At 37.1% G+C, this 18,029-nt stretch overlaps 1 protein-coding gene across 4 annotated transcripts in view; it reads left to right on the forward strand.

Moving 5' to 3' along the window:
• Nucleotides 1-18,029, forward strand: part of LOC131667831 (trace amine-associated receptor 9) — a 104,790-nt gene that overhangs the window by 18,775 nt on the left and 67,986 nt on the right. For 2 of the 4 annotated variants that reach the window (XM_058941542.1, XM_058941545.1), the window contains exons 2-4: nucleotides 10,569-10,763; nucleotides 11,349-11,694; nucleotides 14,895-15,020. In XM_058941542.1, the coding sequence (XP_058797525.1) occupies nucleotides 11,467-11,694; nucleotides 14,895-15,020 (354 nt within the window). In that variant the 5' untranslated portion in view covers nucleotides 10,569-10,763; nucleotides 11,349-11,466. Of the gene's footprint in view, nucleotides 1-4,379; nucleotides 4,471-10,568; nucleotides 10,764-11,348; nucleotides 11,695-14,894; nucleotides 15,021-18,029 lie in introns of those variants that run through there. The other 2 variants (XM_058941543.1, XM_058941544.1) reach the window with 2 other exon arrangements.

Raw genomic sequence — 18,029 nt, forward strand, 5'->3', positions numbered from 1 at the left:
GCGTAACCGATTGAATTACGCGTGGTAATGCCTGTTAACGCTGATCGCCAACGTCTCTCGCCACCCGCACCTATAATCTATTGAAAAATGTGCGGAGCATAAATTTTAATAAAGCTATCATAAATTTCTCGTAGAGCTCGTGTCCTTCATAAATTTTCAATGTTTGAAAATTACACGAAAGATTTGGCCACTTTGAATACACTTGCTAAACTTGCCTATTGATTTTAGAGTTGACTATTAATATTATTTTATTATCTCGCTAAATCCTGAAACTGCACTGATAAAAATATTATCGCTGTTTTGTTCAATGTAACGATTTTTTTCAATGAAATGCTGTCATCAATAAACGTTGGACTGTAATATTAGGATCAATAATTACAATGTACATATATCTCAAAATCAAAATCAATCGTACAATTAACATAATTAGTAAGGAATGTAAATAGACTATATTCTTTTAAAAAATTATTTAATTGCATAGAAATGAGAGTTGAATGTGAAAATCTAACGTTAAGGCAGTATAAACTTCAGGATATCGCGTGCGCATTAATCGAACGCGAAGAGAGGGACAGAGGTAGGAGCCTATTAGACATATGGCTAAACTCATTGGAGCTTTAGCGAGATCGCTCGTGCTCCCAGTCTCTCGCAATCTCCGCGCCGCGAATGAGAGACCGCAGTCTTGATTGGCCTCGGCCATTGTGTGTGCTCTCTCTCTCTCTCACACACACACACACATACACACGTATACACACTCACATAGCGTGAATTTCGTTTTCGTGCCAATCCTGCTGAATATATTACTGCACAAAATTGTCGTAAAGCAAATTGCGTTTTGATTCTCTAACGAGTGTATTTGGATGGTATAGAGAAGTTTTTTCGGTCAGCTAACGATATTCAGTCGAATGGGAAATGTCACATTGACTTAAAAGGATTACACAGGGAAAAGGCTGAAAAAAAGAAATATTGCTTTCATACTGAATATCTGTTAAATGTCAATAAGAAGCTCCTTTCACAATGGCCCATCAATATCTAGTAAGTGGCAGTCGACGTGACAAGCGTCAATCAGCAAAAATTGAACTTTTCTGACACTAAAAATGAAATCGAGGCCCCCTCTTTCACTTGGAATTTGACGACGGTTTGACAGGCGCACGCTCATAAAAGAAAATGGAAACCATCGACGACGTTATCGTGGCTTTTCAACCAAATTGTCTCGTAATTTTACTACGGAAACTTCATTACAGCACGGAAACTTGTTGGCTTATTCGATTACAGATAAAGGTGTAAAATTTTTTTTTATCGCTGTCCATCATTGCAAATTTTAAGTAGCTGCAAGTATCGTTAATGAAGGATTGCGTAATTCATAATTGAAATCCGAGTGGATTTTTTAACAATAAAATTCAACAACTTATTATTGTACTGTTTTATATTATAATATTACAAAAACTAAAAACATATTCTTTTCACTACTATTACTTGCTTTACAAACAGCCAAAATTCTTTTGATCGCCAAAGAAAATCTGGCAAGTGCGAAGATTTTTAAAAGGAAAGGGTGTGAGGCGAAACTTTGTCTCGCTGCCTTATTGAACGTTTGGAAACGATGTATAACAGCTAGTCTAACTTGGGTCGTAAGAATGTCACACGATATATTGTCGCACGTTCTGGGAAAATTCATATTAAGATCTATTATTGAAAACATTTTTATCGAATTTTACTAAAGTTTGAATTTAAGTAATTTTACAAATTTTTAATTACGAACAATTTGTGTTTCCAAAAAAATGTTCGTATAGCAAAACAGTGAGTTTGTAAGAAAAAACATGGTTGTCGAAAAAAAGGTATAAACTTCCATTCACACGTTAGACGAGCCAGATTGAATTAATTATCCTCGAAAGTTGAAGTTAACTGTTTGGCTGCCGTCTTTGAAAAGCTTTAAGCGTAGAATGTAATAAAGTTCCACCCGGTTCTAAGGGTTTCTGAGACTTGACTTTAAATTTTAGAGCTTAAGTTTCCGACGCACCGGCTGCTGATAATGGAATTCACGATCAAAGGACATTAAAATCTAACGATGCACTAGAAACTTACATTTTCCGAAACAAAGAATTCTTCGCTCCAACATCTGCGGAAAACTTCCAAAATATTTGAGCATAAAGCATCTCTTTCAATGAATAATAAAAAAAAATCAAATGAAAGACAATTGTCGCACTTGAAATATATCAACGAATTACTCGAGCCGATAACCACGACCATCCGTTCTCGATTAGAGAGAGATGGAGAGAGGGGGAGAGAGAGATGGAGAGAGAGAGAGAGAGAGAGAGAGGGAGAGTACGCTTTTATGTACCTGCCTGTTTGCAAGCCCGAGAGGGCTTAACGAATTTATCAAGTCTCCCCGAATTTTTCTTCCACTTGTTTACTATTGACGCTCACGCGCACACGCTACATGAAATATCGCTCTCAAGCACCGAAAAAATTTTTGTTTATTTGGGAAGAGGGGGGAAGGGAAGAGAGAGGAAGAGGATCGAAAAACGAATAAGTCTTTTTAATTGTTTTTCTACTGTTATGTTCGTTTATATCTTCATTTTTAGAACGTGAATATATACATTGGAAAATGGTGATAGGAATTGTTATTGTCAATGTTTGCCGCTGCTGTAAAATAATTGAATCGTTTTTTAAATCGTTCAATATTCGACAAAAATGATTCACTGCAAGTTATCATTTCATGCGTGAATAAAAGATGCACTAAGTGAAATTAAAAAGATTTCCTTTAAAACGTATGTATATTTATCTTTTAAATATACACGCTCGCTTTGATTTCCGCAAAGAACATCTATATTTCGCGAGTATGCTGATTCTCGTAGAAATTCCAGTGTAACGCTCGCGGAATTCCTTCACAAAAAAGAGAGAGAGAAAGAGAGAGAGAGAGAGAGAGAGAGAGAGAGAAAACACGTATTCTCTATTCGAGAGTATTGTAATCGAAAGAAAGGAAAAGGACATGAAGAGAATTCCCACCAAAATCACGGAAAGTTAACGTAAAAGAAACACGCATAGAGAAGACTACAATAAAAAAAAGAGAAGCAAATGCCGCGGACGAAAAAGTTCTGCTGGCGGCCGCAGACGGTTTTACGAGTGCGAATTCACCTTTTACGACGCCCCCATACCGAACGAAAAGGAAACTGGCCTCAGGCTCTTTTCATTCTACACCGAGAGCTATGAATTCACACGTGCACACAGAGATCCGCTGCTAGTAGTGGTTTTTTGTTCGTTGTTGATTTTTTATTTGCTCTGAAAATCGAGAGTTATTTGCGCGACCTATTGTCGTTTGCATTATACACATCGTGTGAATAATCGCAGCGCTATTCCGAGAGGCCAGTTTGACCCACCTAATAGTATATCGCAGATTTGGTCAGGCGGAATGAAATTGAGAATATTAATGAGATTTACTTTGATTAATTGAGTTATTGAAGTTTATCAATATTACGTCATTCAGCACAAAAATTTTCGAAGGATTTAATCTTCAATATCTTACTTATTTTCTTATGACGAATTAAAATTATTTAATTACAAATTTGTCTGTCAAATTCCAAGTTAATTTTTCAGAAAAACTATTGAATGTAATCAAATATTTAATTAAAACGAAACATTATGAATTTGCTATTTTTTTTTAATTTCAAGTGAAAAGTTCAATACAAAATTAAAAACAACTTCAACACCTCAGCGAATATTAACAGTTAAAAAAACTTGCGAGACGTATAATCGTGTTAAACACTTGGCAAAACTTTCTTTGTTCTCGAAATTTAAAGGTTCGCATACTTTCAACGTGAGCTTCAAATACTCTCTTGCCTCGAGGCACTTGGCCATTATCCTCTCGTTCTCTTTGCGTATGGGTGTTTTCTCGGGATCAATGCCCCGAAAATAAATTATGCTTGCGATAACTCTTGAATCAGAATGTTTAGCACGTGAAACTTTACGTGCTTGTGCGTTTGTTTGTAAAATTTGTATTTATCGCTGTCCCCGAAACTTATTTATTGTCTTTATTTACATGTAATGTAAAGTTACATAATAGTAATCTTTTATATTGTAACATTATTACATTTATTGGACATAAAAAAATTTGATAAAGCTACATTTCGAAAATTGTATGCTATATGTATCTATGTATTTTTATATACAACAACAAAAAAACCGAAAAAAAACATTTTTCATTATCCATAAAATACTCATTCTTAGGTTGAGATTTACCATAACACCACCAAAAGAGATAAGCCATGTGCATCTCAAGGCATCTCACCACAAGAGAAAAAGAAGAAAACTTTCAGGAGCCTCTTTTTCATTCAAGCGAATATCCCGCAAAGTTTACCCATGAGACTCTTACCACAAGCGGCGAAAGTGTAACGTCGTATCTCACTAATGCCTGCAAGAGTTGCTGATTCAAGTTCAACATACGTTTTCTTCGCTAACTTTCTTTTCTCTCTTTAGGTAATTCCTTTGAATTCTCTCTTCACCTTTTACACATTACTCGATAAAATGGAACGCATTCACGTCGATTTTCATACGCTAATCCCTCGTATGCTTTAGCCTCTTTGAGTAAGCAAAACCTATCCAGAAAATATCATATTGAAGCTCTTTCACTTCCAATCGAATGATGTACCAATCGGAATTTTCGGGCTTTGCACGGACGAATTTTTTGTTCAGGTGGAAAGGCGCAAACTTTAAAAACCTTTCATTCTCTTTTTGTATCATCTACTATTTCATACGTGTTTGACAGGAATATGTTTCTACAGTTAACAATTCGTTATTCTACGGTTTTATAGAGTTTGTTAAAAGGAGTAATAAAAAAGAAAATATTTTCCGATGTAAAATCGATGTACACGTAAATCCAAGTTCCAAGAAAAGCAAAAAACTATGAAAAAAACTAATGAATTTCGAAGTGGATTTTTTCGTAACAATGTCGTTAACTACCATAGCCATACACTGTAGATTGTTATGTATCCATAAAAATATAAAATGTCATTTTCTATGAAATGGAAAATTTCAAAGTTTTATGAAACACAAAATGTTTACTTTCATCTATAAAATACATTTGTTTCTATAAAATTTTGTTTGTTTAAAGAAATTTGAAACAAACTGACATCTAATAATATAATTTCTTTAAAAACATAATAAACATTTAATAAAATCACAATATCAATTCCAAAACTCTGAAACAATGCCATGAACCTCGCATAACAAAGCCCTTTCACGATCCCAAATACATGACTCCTCGTAACTTTACTGAAGCCTAAGCGCGGCGTTGACTTACCATAATGAGTAGCAATCGTCTGCAGGGTAAGGCGCGTGCCAGGTTACAAGCTATCAACCTCCTCCCATTTTCTCTCTCATGCACGCACACCTGCGAGTCGAAAAAGTGTACTTGGTATGTATGAGATCCCTTTGCTGATATTTGCATGCGAAACCGCAACGCTTTAAGCAAGCTCCACTGAATTCCACTTGTCACTCGCATGCTTGACTGAGTCGGTGAGTCGCTTGCGCTTTATCTCAAGTTCCCAGGTTGATTTACTTTTATTGCAAGTTTAGAATATTTTTGAAATTTAATGAGAAACGTTCAATAATATTTATATAGAATGAAATGCGATAGGTGCTTCAATTTTTTTAGCACTTGGAAAGGCATACAATATATCTACGTTAAGCGTTAAAAAGTTACTTTAGACGAGTGACCTTATACCTTGTCAATACTATATTAAGTGTAACTTATAGCTAGCGTCATACGATTCCAGCGGGGTCCATTTATTTCTTTAAAATCGTCAGTCATTTGTAAATATCCCACGAAACTTGATTATCAATGGCAAATCATCTGTTACCTATGGCCTCAAAAGTAAGTTGGATCTTTTAGTCTGAGCTACAAACTATCGCGCATCTTTCATCTTTACCGTCGGATCTAAGTCGAATTTATCGTCACGAATTTATCCTCCGAGATATCCGTTCGTCACTTTCTGTGCAGAGCTCCATTCTTACTTGGCTCGAATTTTTTCTCTTTTTTTCTCTTTTTCTCTGGGCGCATACTAACGCGCTACTTCGCTTTTCCTCCTTTATCTTGTTTCGAATAGAGTGTGCGCGCGCAATCTGCGAAGAAAAGTGGGCGTTGCTCGCAAAGAAAAAGGGAGACAAAGGCAAGGAGAGGATCAGATTTATGCCCTGGTTGCAATTGCTAAGAGAGCGAAATTTTTGACGCTGAGACTTCATTTTTTTCTCTTTTACTTTGGTAATCAATACGCCCGATTTTCTGCTGATTCGGCTGGAAATTTGGCATTTATTTAGTTTGAGATTCTAATGGCGTTGATATCTGATTTTGACGTTGAAAAAGAAAGAATGGTGGATGAACCTTCACGAACGATTCGAAAGAGAAATTTGGTAAAATTGTATGTACAAAATGATGAAGTGTATACCATAAAAATTAATAATTTATAATTTTTTTGTTACCAGTGAATTCCTGATCATGCATTATCAAAAACCCTTACAGGAAAAGGGTGAGGCTTTGTGTTCAAATTTGTAAATGAAAACTAATTTTGAAAGGAAGCGAAAAATAATTTTTTGTTAATTATCAACGCGACTTCCCTCTCCCAAGAAATTATGCTCTCGGAATTAAAAGTCTTGAAAGTTGTAAGCTTAAAAGCTTTGATACTGTAATTGCAGAGATTTTTCGTCAAGCCCATTGCGTGTTTTAGCTGGACGTACTTGGAAAGTTTCTAGTATGTTTGTCTAGCTTTGAGGTCTTAAAAATTCTAACTTCATTTGGCCAAAAGGGAGTCACGTGACAGGCATCTAGTTGACGACAGTTGATCAAGAGTTTAGGGCAAGCTTAGTCTTACAACATTAAAAGCTTCTTGAAAGCTTTAATTATTGAGAAAATCATTCTTAATCGAAAATATTAAACTTGCATCAAGCAACTTCTATTCCGCAAAGCTCTTTCTGCACAATACAGCCTTGCAAATACACTCCCCTGTGAAAAAGGAGAAGAGGAATCTCCTTTACCTCGCTGCTCCGGTAGTTCAAGCTTCTTCCTGCGGCTTGGGCGAGCCGTCGAAAGTTCTTCAGAGTATATGGTCTGCTACACATACATATATAGCCGCGAGGCGATTGCTTTGCTCTTTTTTTCAACCGTCGTCGCGGTGTCGAACTGTTTGCTGTTTGCTCGTCTATAGTAATACATATACACACAGCCGTCGGCGCTTTTTTCTAGCGCGCAAAAGAGCTTGTTTGTCGGACTCGTATGACCTCGAGACTTCTTGTGTAATACGACCGGTTTATTCATAGCAGGTAGGACAGACTGATACGTTGGAGTTTACGGATTTCGAATGGAATTTTTGTTTTTTGAATAGTAAATTTGACAGAAAAGTGTATTAAGGGTTTTGAACTAAATTAATGCTTGATTACTGATTGTTGAGTAACTTTTTTGAAACTTTAAAAATCAAAATTCGAATGTATAACGTAAATTCTAAAAAATATAAACTACTTGAAATAATCATAAAACATTATAAAAAATTTAATATACAATTTTATTATCTACAATGTATTAAATTTTGAAAAATACAAACAGTTATTTAAACAATCGGTTTCCATTAGTTCCAAGCTGGTTGAGCAGTACACCCCCGAAAAATAACGAGTCTATCACCGACTGTACGAGCATTGCGAGAGGGTTCTCTCAATACACAGCATAGATCGCGCGAGGGTGGGTAAGAAAGTGCAAGTAGCGCTGGATGAATCAGCCGTAATGGTCACCACGTGTACAGAGGGTTAAAGCGGAGCTATCACGTGTTGCAAGGACGTGTAGTCTCTATAAGCAATTGCTATGCCCATCGCGCGCAGCCCGTTCAACAATGAGATCGCTTTCGGACGCGCGTGCACGTGCCTTATCGGTCTTTCACCGCAAGAGACTCAAGTGTTCCTCGCTTCTTTCCCTTGCTGCCCCGTCCTCCCGTGCACCGAGGATTTGAATTGTTCGCCAAGGCCCACTTATTCTTCCGTCGTCTGTTCCGGCTAATTTTGCCGTTGTGTCTGTATATTCGAATGTTTTCTTAATGTTTTGAAGAAATTTTTATTTTTTGTTAGCTTATTCATGATTTTGCTTACATGACATTGGAATGACTCACACGTGAAACTTATTTATTTATTTATTTAGTTTTATTTCGATGTTGCGAATTTATTTTTAATAAAATAATTTTTCAAACGTCGAAGTGCTGAATTTTATATGTGCATAGAGTACCATAGAAACTGTATTAAATTTTATGACAAGTAGAAGAGCTAACGTACAATTTACTAGAAGAACGTATGAATTAGTATTGAGATTTTAAATTATGTTAATAACCATTTTGATCTTCAGCGTAATTTTAAAGGAATCATTTTTATTTCCGCAAACTTACATTACACGAGAAAATTGAATTTATTCGAATGTAATCATACAAATGTATCACAAAATGGCGTAGCTCACTTGCAAACAATTTTTTAATTTTAAAAATGAATAAATAAAAAAAACAGTTCAGATAGCTCGAAACCTTCAATCTACGACACGTCACCTTGAAACGAGGTATTTCTCGCTAGCATTTATAGATAGACTAGAGAACGCATAATACCATTTATTGCACAGAATAGCCAAAGAAGCAGAGTAGTCTCTCTTTTTTTTAGAGAGAGAGAGAGAGAGAGAGAGAGGAAGACGGTAGGGAGGTTGAAACTTCTTAAATCGCTTGGACTAAGCCGACTTTATCCCGCCCTAGTGTGTATATGCCTTCTTCTTCTTCTTTCTTTGTTTCTTTGTCTCTCTAGATTCCTTTCAGCTACTGCGCCCAGGGATTTTAACTCCATGCACACCCAAGCCGCTTTTCAACTGACTGCACGAGACACGTAATCTTGCATATGAGATGCTTCGGCCATGTCGTTCGAGTTTTCCTCTCTATTGTTGGTTGTTTTTCAAATTTGATGACAATGAAATACGAATAGGAAAATTTACAGTCAAAAATTTGCAAAGTGCGATCTCTCATAAACGGCTTTTTATTGATTTTCGAATTTAATTGAATCGTTTATTTTCATGTATGCTTCTACAATTGTAAGCCTGAAAGTTACAGTAAATAACTAAAAACGCTTCCAACTTATACTTAACTCATTTATATTTATCAAAAATACTATTAATAAAAAAATTTTCTAGTTCGTTACGTTACACGAATTTTTCTTCAGCTGTTTGTAAGCTTTTAAAATATTTAAAGTAAATAACGTAAAATTTATAGAGTATCAGAAAAACGTAAAAAAAGAATATCAGGAAAAAGATTTCTCAATAACATCTCGATAAATAAAAAAAAAATTTTAGTTAGAATTTTCAGATTTAGGATATAAAAAAAAGGAAATTAAAAGGAATAAAGAAAATAATATTCGTTAAAAATAATTCAAAAATTCTAAAAAGTATGAATGAGTGTTATTAAAACGATTACCATTGCAACAAACGAAAATAAAGTCATGTGATTTAGAAAATCTGTAGGATGTTTTTTAATGATTATCTTAAAGAATTTCCATAGAAAGCTATTATGAATATATCTTGTTATCATCGATGACGCAAAAATATTCATTTCTTTCAAAATTATAAGCTCAGAAATCATTACCCGAAATTGTCCAATTTCCCACTGGTCATAATACTTTGTCGAATGTCATGGCTTTAACTTAACCGAAATCCATTTTATCAAACACACTACCATTAGAGAACCCAGTCCAACCACTTTGAGAATCATTCGTTGTCTAGCTCTCTCAATTAAAAACCTAAATCTTCATTAAGCCGTCATTATCCAAGGCGCATTGGGGTGAAAAAATTAACGAGACAAAAGTGAATGGAGAACCCGATTAAATCGAATGGTAGACGAAAAAAAAATATCAAAGAGAGAAACCGTGGTTGGCTGGTGGTGCTGCCGGTCACGTTTTAATTGTACGCTCCGCCGAAAGACGCTAAGGACTTCGTTAACTACCCTCTCATTATGCAGGAGACTTTTCTTTTTATTTTCTCTCGTTCGATTAATAGCAACGCGCTGCCTCGCGTTAATTTTCGTAGCTGCACTTTTGGTTCCGTACGAATAATTATTGAGTGCTGACGGTATGTGGTTGGCATGTGTTGGTTTGCCGCAATGCATCTTCCCTTTTTTTTCTCGTTCCGATACTTTCTTCCTCTCTTTGTCCAATGTTGTTTGGTATAGATTGTTTTGTTTCTTTCGATAATTTTGCATCTTTGATGCTATTCAGCTGAAATGAATAGACAGTTTGCAACTTAATTGGAAAAATCAATTCATTGTTATTATTTTTTTATGTATAAACATTTGTATTATTGTAACAAAAGGTTTTGCATTCAAAAATTAGCTAGAATCATCGAAAAATCTGATGATCTTTCGGTATAATAAGGTAGGGAAACCCGTAAAAGGAGCGAAACCGAGTCACAAAAGCTGTCGATGAAAGTCGATAAGTCGCTTCGTCTTTGCGAGTAGTAGTAAAGCTCCGTATCTCGTCAGACGTTACGACATCTAATCCTTGGCGCTTCTTGCTTACAGATTATCCGTCGTGGAGCAGACGCGTTAAAGGATGCTGCAGCGGATCAGTGACATTGACGCGACGACTAAAAGGTCAACGAAATCGAACCCTCTAAGGGTTGCTGGACCAAAAGGGCGAAGCTGAGAAATTGACGGAACGAAAAAATAGAAAGGAGACCATCGGGGCGAGTGGCAAAAAGCACAGCTCCGCATTCGGTGAGTCATAGAAAATAAACGAGTAAATACTCAAGATTATCAGCGTTTTCTTTCGCACTCCAGAAAGATTTTTGTCCTATTGACGATTTTCATCTTCATAAAAGATTTATCGTTCACATTTGATAATTTTAATATTTGGCTTGGGAAATGTTATAAAATTAATTTTATTATTATTATTATTGAAACTCACGTGCAATGGTCCAGAAGTATACTTACATTTGCCATAATATTAATTTTTTAACTAAAAAATAATGCTTATTTGCGTTACAATCTTAATGATGACTTCTTTGAATCCAAGAAAATTTCGATAAAATAACCTAATAACCCAAAACTTTGAGAAAAAATTTAGCTCGAGTGATGAAATAAAAAACGCGCTAAAAATGAGAACGATTATTTTTCATTTGAAGAGCGCTTTCTGGTTTCTTAGTTTGAGTAGTGTACAGTTTGAGCACCTATATTCCGCTCGATTCAAAATCATAAAAGAAATGCTCTTCCTTCCGTCACAGCACTTCATTTATCCATGATCCCCTTGCACTTAATCGAGTGTAAACAAAGTCGTAGTACCAGCATTTTCCTTTTGAACAGCAGCGGCGACGATGCGCACGGGCGTGAAGGTCGATTGCGTGGAGGCGGCAACCGTAGTAGGCAAAGCAGCAGCGGCAGGAAAAGGAGGGGCGCCCAAGGAGCGCTCTGTCGCAGGAGGATGATAGATCACAAGCAGCACATCTTGGTGGCGCCGGCACTGAGCAACAGCAGCTGCTGGCGCAATTTGCCCGGTGGTCATTTCGAGGCGCACTGGCAGAACCCTGGCGTCTATGAGATCGTGCGCGCCACTCTCGTGCTCGGCCTTAGCCTCGGTATACTCTTCGCTAATCTACTCGTCATTTGCGTCATCAATAGTCGGAGGTATCACAAGTACATACACGCGCAGGTGAGTTTTCTAATTTGCGGGCAAATGCTGATTTTGATAATGGTGCAAAAATCATGATGCAAAGCGCGATCGAACGTCCGACTGCTGGTCAATTTTTAGCGCGCCCGTGTAAGCCGCTGCTCACGCGAAACAGCAAAGCGCACGCTGGAACTTAACGAATCCGTTTGCTCCATCTCCACGATTAAGAAATGGTGCGATGAAAGAGAAGCCGAATGATCGATGGGCTGCCGTGAAAACATTTCTCGCGCGGTTCGCCGCGTAGTCGACGCAGTCTTGTTTTTAAACGCGCGAACCGAGCGCGTCCGCGATACGAACCGTTCAGGTCGCCGTGGCGATGAGGCAGACGTGTAAGTCTCGGAATCAGCTATACCTATCGCGTGAAGCGCCAACTCCAAAAGCGATTCGCGAGTTTTCGTCTCGAGTTGCGTACTCATAGAACCGACCTTCGTAGAATTAAATCGCCCGGGTGAGAGGAGGCAGCATTCGCTGTATACTTTGCTTTTAGCGCGAGGGCGGGAAAAAGGAGAGAGAGAGAGAGAAAGCCAACTTGGAGAGCTGCTGCGCTGATTCGATAAAGGCTGGAACGCACGGCCGTGAGTGCCTGTCGTAGGTCGTTTCGCTGTATTTCATAATTACGCCGTCCTGGTACAGCTCTCACCCTATCGGCTAAACACGTATGAATCGGTTAGCATGGGATTACGCAAGTGCAAGAAAGTGAGTCGCGCGTGTATTGTTACGTTTGCATGGCAGAGCACACGAGAAAATATACTTAACGGCCATTACCTTTATATTGCGAAAGGAACATTTTTCGATAATTGCACTTAATTGACCTTTCAAACTCTGATTCCTCATGTATTTTTCGTTGTTATACTACCTCGCGTGAGCTAAAAAATCATTGGACCTATTAAATTTACGCTCGTTTGAAAGAAAACCTCGTGATCGAGACGACTCGGTGATAACGGAGCTCGGAGCCAATGTGGTCTGGTTCATCATCGAATTTTCATAATTTTCATAATTTTCATAGCGTCTGCATGCATGTACGTATAAAGGCACGTTTTATCTTAGTACGTGCTGCAGCGTTGTCGAATTTCATGAATATGCGAATCTCTAACGTTTCTATACTAAACGCATCCAAATGCATAGACACACATACACACTTGAAGCTTGTTCGTTCACCCGTGTGAGATCGCGTCTTCGTTATATACGCCAAGCGTTACAATAACTTTATGTAGATTTCTAATGAGCCTCGTACCTATTCCCTAGCTACGCTACTAGCTATTTCATACGTTTTCGCCAACTTGACACGATGTAGATTTTGATGGCAAATAGAGCCTGCAAATGTGGGGCTTTGTCAATGACGAATATTCATGCGAGTAATTTTCTGAAATTCTGCTTCTCTAAAAATTCATGCAGTATAATACATGTAAGTAATAGATTGAAACTGAATATTTTAGAAAATTCCTAGACTTTCCGTTATCAAACAATGAAGTTTACGTTATCTTAGATCTCAAACCGCTTACTTGAAGGCGTCACTGACGCTGACACGCGTCTGGCAGTCTATCTCGAGGCAAGATCGTCGACGTCAATCCGCGTACCTACATGCTCATATGCTCTATAAATCGTTTCTTAATATCTTTCAAATCGGGAGATGTGTTAAGGCTTTAGCTTGGGCTTTATACTCGAGATTACAAGTCAGCAACGGCATCTCAAAGTCTCATTTTCTGGTAATACATGAAATTTTCCACCGAATCTTGAATATTTATAGCACATTATTAAATATTACAATCTTGTTTGTCGGAAACGCGAACTTGCCCAAAACTGAACTTGTAACTGTACAACTAGTAATATCTGTATATAGTCAAACACGTGTATGTCCAAAATTGCTTCACCTTGTAAGTTGTTTTGAGTCGATCGAAATTAGTTGACATGTTGAGAGCGACCTGATTTAAACATGGCTCATATTTTTTATTTATTTATTTTTTCAAATTTCTAAAAAAAATCATTATTAATCGTGCAAAAACTGTTTCAGCAACGAATCGTTTTGAAAATATGTTAGGGACTAGGAGAGCTGAAATGATAGTAGAAAATATGTATATTTTTGTGTGATTAAATTTTTTTTTATTGAAATTCTATAGAAATTTTATAGAAACCCCATTGGAGAAAGTTTGGCAAATACCAACATCCAACAAACAAACTAAACTACAAACAAAATACAAACGAAAAGACTAAACGGCTATAATACTCGAAAGCGATTTATCTATCTCCATAGACGATGCGCAATTTAGTGCCCAACTTGGCTGACATAGTAACTTATTTCCGTCTTTACCGGGGTACTACTCTATTTGGGCCTAGATGCGCGCGCATAGGTCACGCACCCAGATGCTTCCTGATCCTTCTTCCCACTAGCTTTCTTGCTCGTCAGCATACCAGACCAAGGATCAGTCTTGCAGTTCCTCCATCTCGTACCTGGCTGAACTGCAATTCCCAAAAGCAGAACTTCTAGCGAGGTCTAACAGCTTTCAGGAGCTTACTCCTGGAGCTGGCGGCTTCACGACCACGACAATGCCTTTGCGCTCATGCACGTTCGTTTGAGTCTTAAACCACGAGAGAAAGAAAATCGGAACTTTAAAAATGAAAACAATGCATTATTCACGTAAAGCTATTGAAATAGTCGAGTCACTTATCTTTATTTTTAGTCATGTAACGCACGCTAATATTCATTGAATATAACTATCGCAACTTAAAACGAGAAAACATCTCGACGCAAAACACGGAGACGGGCAGGCGCGAAGAAAATACAGTGTTCGATTAGGCACGTAAAAACGGCGTATTAGATGTTCATTGAATATTTGCCAATGGTCATTTGAAAATCTTTGACGAACTATTGAAAATCGAGAAATTATATTACAACCCTGCACATGCTAATGTAAATAAACATTAAATTCTAGATAAAATATTGGTACTATTATTCCGAAGGATCAATATTGATATTTGTATCGTGCAGACATTACAAACCTTGTAAGATATTATGGAAGAACGTCCATCATTTTGATTTTATAGTTATCGTTGTATTGATTATCTAAATTTTTAATTTGGAAAGTTAAAATAATAAAAATAAAGACTTTTGCACCATTTTCTATATTCTAAAACTTCCCTTCAATAGCATGTAGACATAAATGTTGTAATTCTGTTATATTCAGCCAAGGTACCTGCTAACAAGCTTGGCGAGCAACGATTTAGCGATTGGGTTACTGGTCACGCCCTTTGGCTTCATACCTGCAGTCTACAGCTGTTGGCCCTACGGCGAACTCGTCTGTCAAATTCAGGTTAGCGTTAGTGTACTTTTAAGAATTATTTTGCATGACTGATGAACGTAGACCATCAATATGAGGATTAGAAATAATGATTTTTCAATTATTGTTGAATTTGAAAAAAAAAAATTATCCTCTCACAACTGAACGATCAACATTCACAAAGTTTTTCAAGCGAAAAAAAAGCAACGATTTTCTATCAAAGACAAAAAAAAACAGCATTATCAGAATCTAAGGTAAAGAGGTGCAAAGAAGGCGTCTTCCTTTCAAGCCATCGGAGAAAAAAAAAGACAGCGCGTTAGCTTTCTCTCTCTCAAGAGAAATCTTAATTCAATCTCGACGTCGAGGCCGAGCAACCTCGTTAATTCCCGCCAATAACTCTTTCATTGGGCTAATAAACCAAGTCGGGCGTTTCATCTTACTTTTTCCAACCGACGACATGCTCTCTTGGCTCTTGAAGTGTAGCAGCGAGTTTTTCTTCTCGTTACAACTTTTCTTGTTTCCTCTCTCCCTCTCCTCGTCTTCCCTTGCTTTTGTTCTTGCAACTCCGAATGTATTCCGTTCTTCCCGTTTTTTTTTCTCCTACGCGCCCATACTTTATTTATAATTAAATGGCTTGCATGTACCTCCGCTCGAGTGCTCGTTCTGTTTTTTTTTTTCATTTCCATTTGTAAAATTTGCACAAGTTCCTACGAGCTTTCATAATATATTCAATATGAAATTCATCTAAAAAACAAATGATGCTATCATTTAATCAGCTCAATATTATCATGAAGAATTTTCATGAAATAATTTTCTAGATTCTATTCGTCTGACTGACCAAATAAAAAGAAAAACAAACAAAGGATCAACACATTAAAGCGCAAGTAGCATCGCGTAATCTTCAGATGCTCTCGTTTATTTTTTATTTTTCTTGCCTGGCTGACTCTTAATTCGACTCCTAATTTACCGTCGTCGCGAGCAACGAGTTTCGCGCCGGGTCGGAAATTGCCGTCAGGTGCTCGGGCCACTTCCGGCTGCGCGTTATCGAGTTCCTGGCGATAATCTCTCTCTCTCTCTCTCTCTCTCTCTCTCTCTCTCTCTCTCTCTCTTTTTCTCTCTTCTGATTTGTGACTCAACGGTCTTCTTACCTATATTTCACCATTTCTGGCTTTAGCCAGTGGAGGCGTTTAGGGTCAGAAACTAGCTGTGGCGCATTAATTTATTTTAACGATGGCTTTTATTTATGATTCGAATATTCTCTCCACTACCACTGACCTAAGATCTATGTCTCCTTTTACGAATGCATCGTGTAATGATTTACTCCTTGAAGTTTCGGTACAAGATTTCTTTTTACAATAGCGGTTGCTGGAAGCAAGCCAATGATTGTGCTTTCGTTCTTATATTCTTGATCATTTGAATGGAGATTTTTTTTAATTCTTATCTTCGCTCACATTATTTTTATGCATTAATAGGATGTTTGTTGTCGAAAATATATCTTTCAATAATATTGCTACAGCGAGGGTTGACTTTGATGTGAGAAATCGATGAGATTATTCGCGTGCCATGTGTGTAAGCAACATTAAATACCTATCGAATTTTGGCCCGAAATTAAACAAAAATTGAAAAATATACTTTTGTTTAGTAAATAAATATTGAAAAAATTAAAGTTTCAATAAAGTATTCAATACTAAGCAGCATTCCTTTCAATTTAAGTCTCATGAGATACAAAATAGACCTGGTAATGAATGCAATCAAATTTCGCGCGTTCAAAAAAATGTTGCTCCAAAACTCTCAAAGCAAGAAATGACTAAGCTTTCACGCCGAGAAAGTAATAGATACCACAGCGTGAATTCTACCGACATTGTTTGCACTTGTGGTATGCAAACAAGTTATTAGCCCTTTTAATAATGCAGTCTACGAAAGCGAGTTTTTCCTTTCTCTCTTTTCGTCGACTCGATGCTCAATGAATGCCGAATGAGGCAGCCTAAGGCTTTTGTTCTTTAGCAGTGCCGTGCTATGTTCGAAGAATTTCTGAAGGAATGTCGAGGAGAATCTCGATTTCACTAGGGGTGCGGAGAGTTTTAATGAAATTATTAAATTGTTTTGTTTCACAATGCAGCTGTTGAATATTTTATTCTATTTGAATATTTCGAAGCTATTCTTTGTAAAGTAACAAATGTCAACTTTCATTCAATGTAAAATGCAATTTTTCGTTATGAATGTAAAAATGACGCAATTTAACAAACTTTGTTCGACTCGGAGTCAGAGTTTTCTTCATTTAACATAATTTTTTAATTCTAAGTATTCTTAGCTTTAATGTATATCTTAATAATGCAATATGAAAACATATTAAAAGTTTTGAACATGATTATATCTATAGAACGCAAATTTGATGTATCTCTCGCTTCATTACGTGGAATGGAATGTGTTGTAATAGAGTATAATAGTTACAAAATTGTTCGGGGAGATATCGGAATTAAATTTTTTCGTTTTTTAATCGATTATATTATTTGTTAATGTCTGAAAAATATATTTCAATCTGATTTGTACTATTTAGGGCGAGATAAAGTGGAAATAAGTGATTTAGAACAATGAACTTGGTACTAAGTAAAAACAACTGATTGGAAATAAATTGAATAACAAAATTTACCGTAAACGTGAGATTGCAAACTATCGAGTGCAGGGATGACCGATCTGGTTGAACGTCAGAACCCGTCTGTCTTCAGCCCTATGTGTGTCCACGGAAAGAGGCGTCGCGACCTAAAGGCCCCAAATTTTCGTGTCCCACTAAGCATTTTCGCGCGGTCTATAAGTCTGGCGACACGACTTCGACGGCGGTTCACTTCCTGCCTTGTTCGATAGAAGGAAACGGAAATCTGTGATCCTCTCGTCGTTTCTTTTGTTTTTCAAATGAAGCTGTGTGTTACGGGTTGCTCTTGATTACATAAGAGCTTACTTACGAGTCTGAGGGCGGTGATAGCGAACTTGAGATGTGCTTTTACCCGTGTGAATCCCCCGGAGACGCACCCAGAGCGTCTCTAC

Source organism: Phymastichus coffea, unplaced genomic scaffold (genome assembly GCF_024137745.1).
Source record: "Phymastichus coffea isolate CEN01 unplaced genomic scaffold, Cenicafe_Pcof_1.1 PCOF00071, whole genome shotgun sequence".
In the NCBI taxonomy this organism is placed as follows: domain Eukaryota; kingdom Metazoa; phylum Arthropoda; class Insecta; order Hymenoptera; family Eulophidae; genus Phymastichus; species Phymastichus coffea.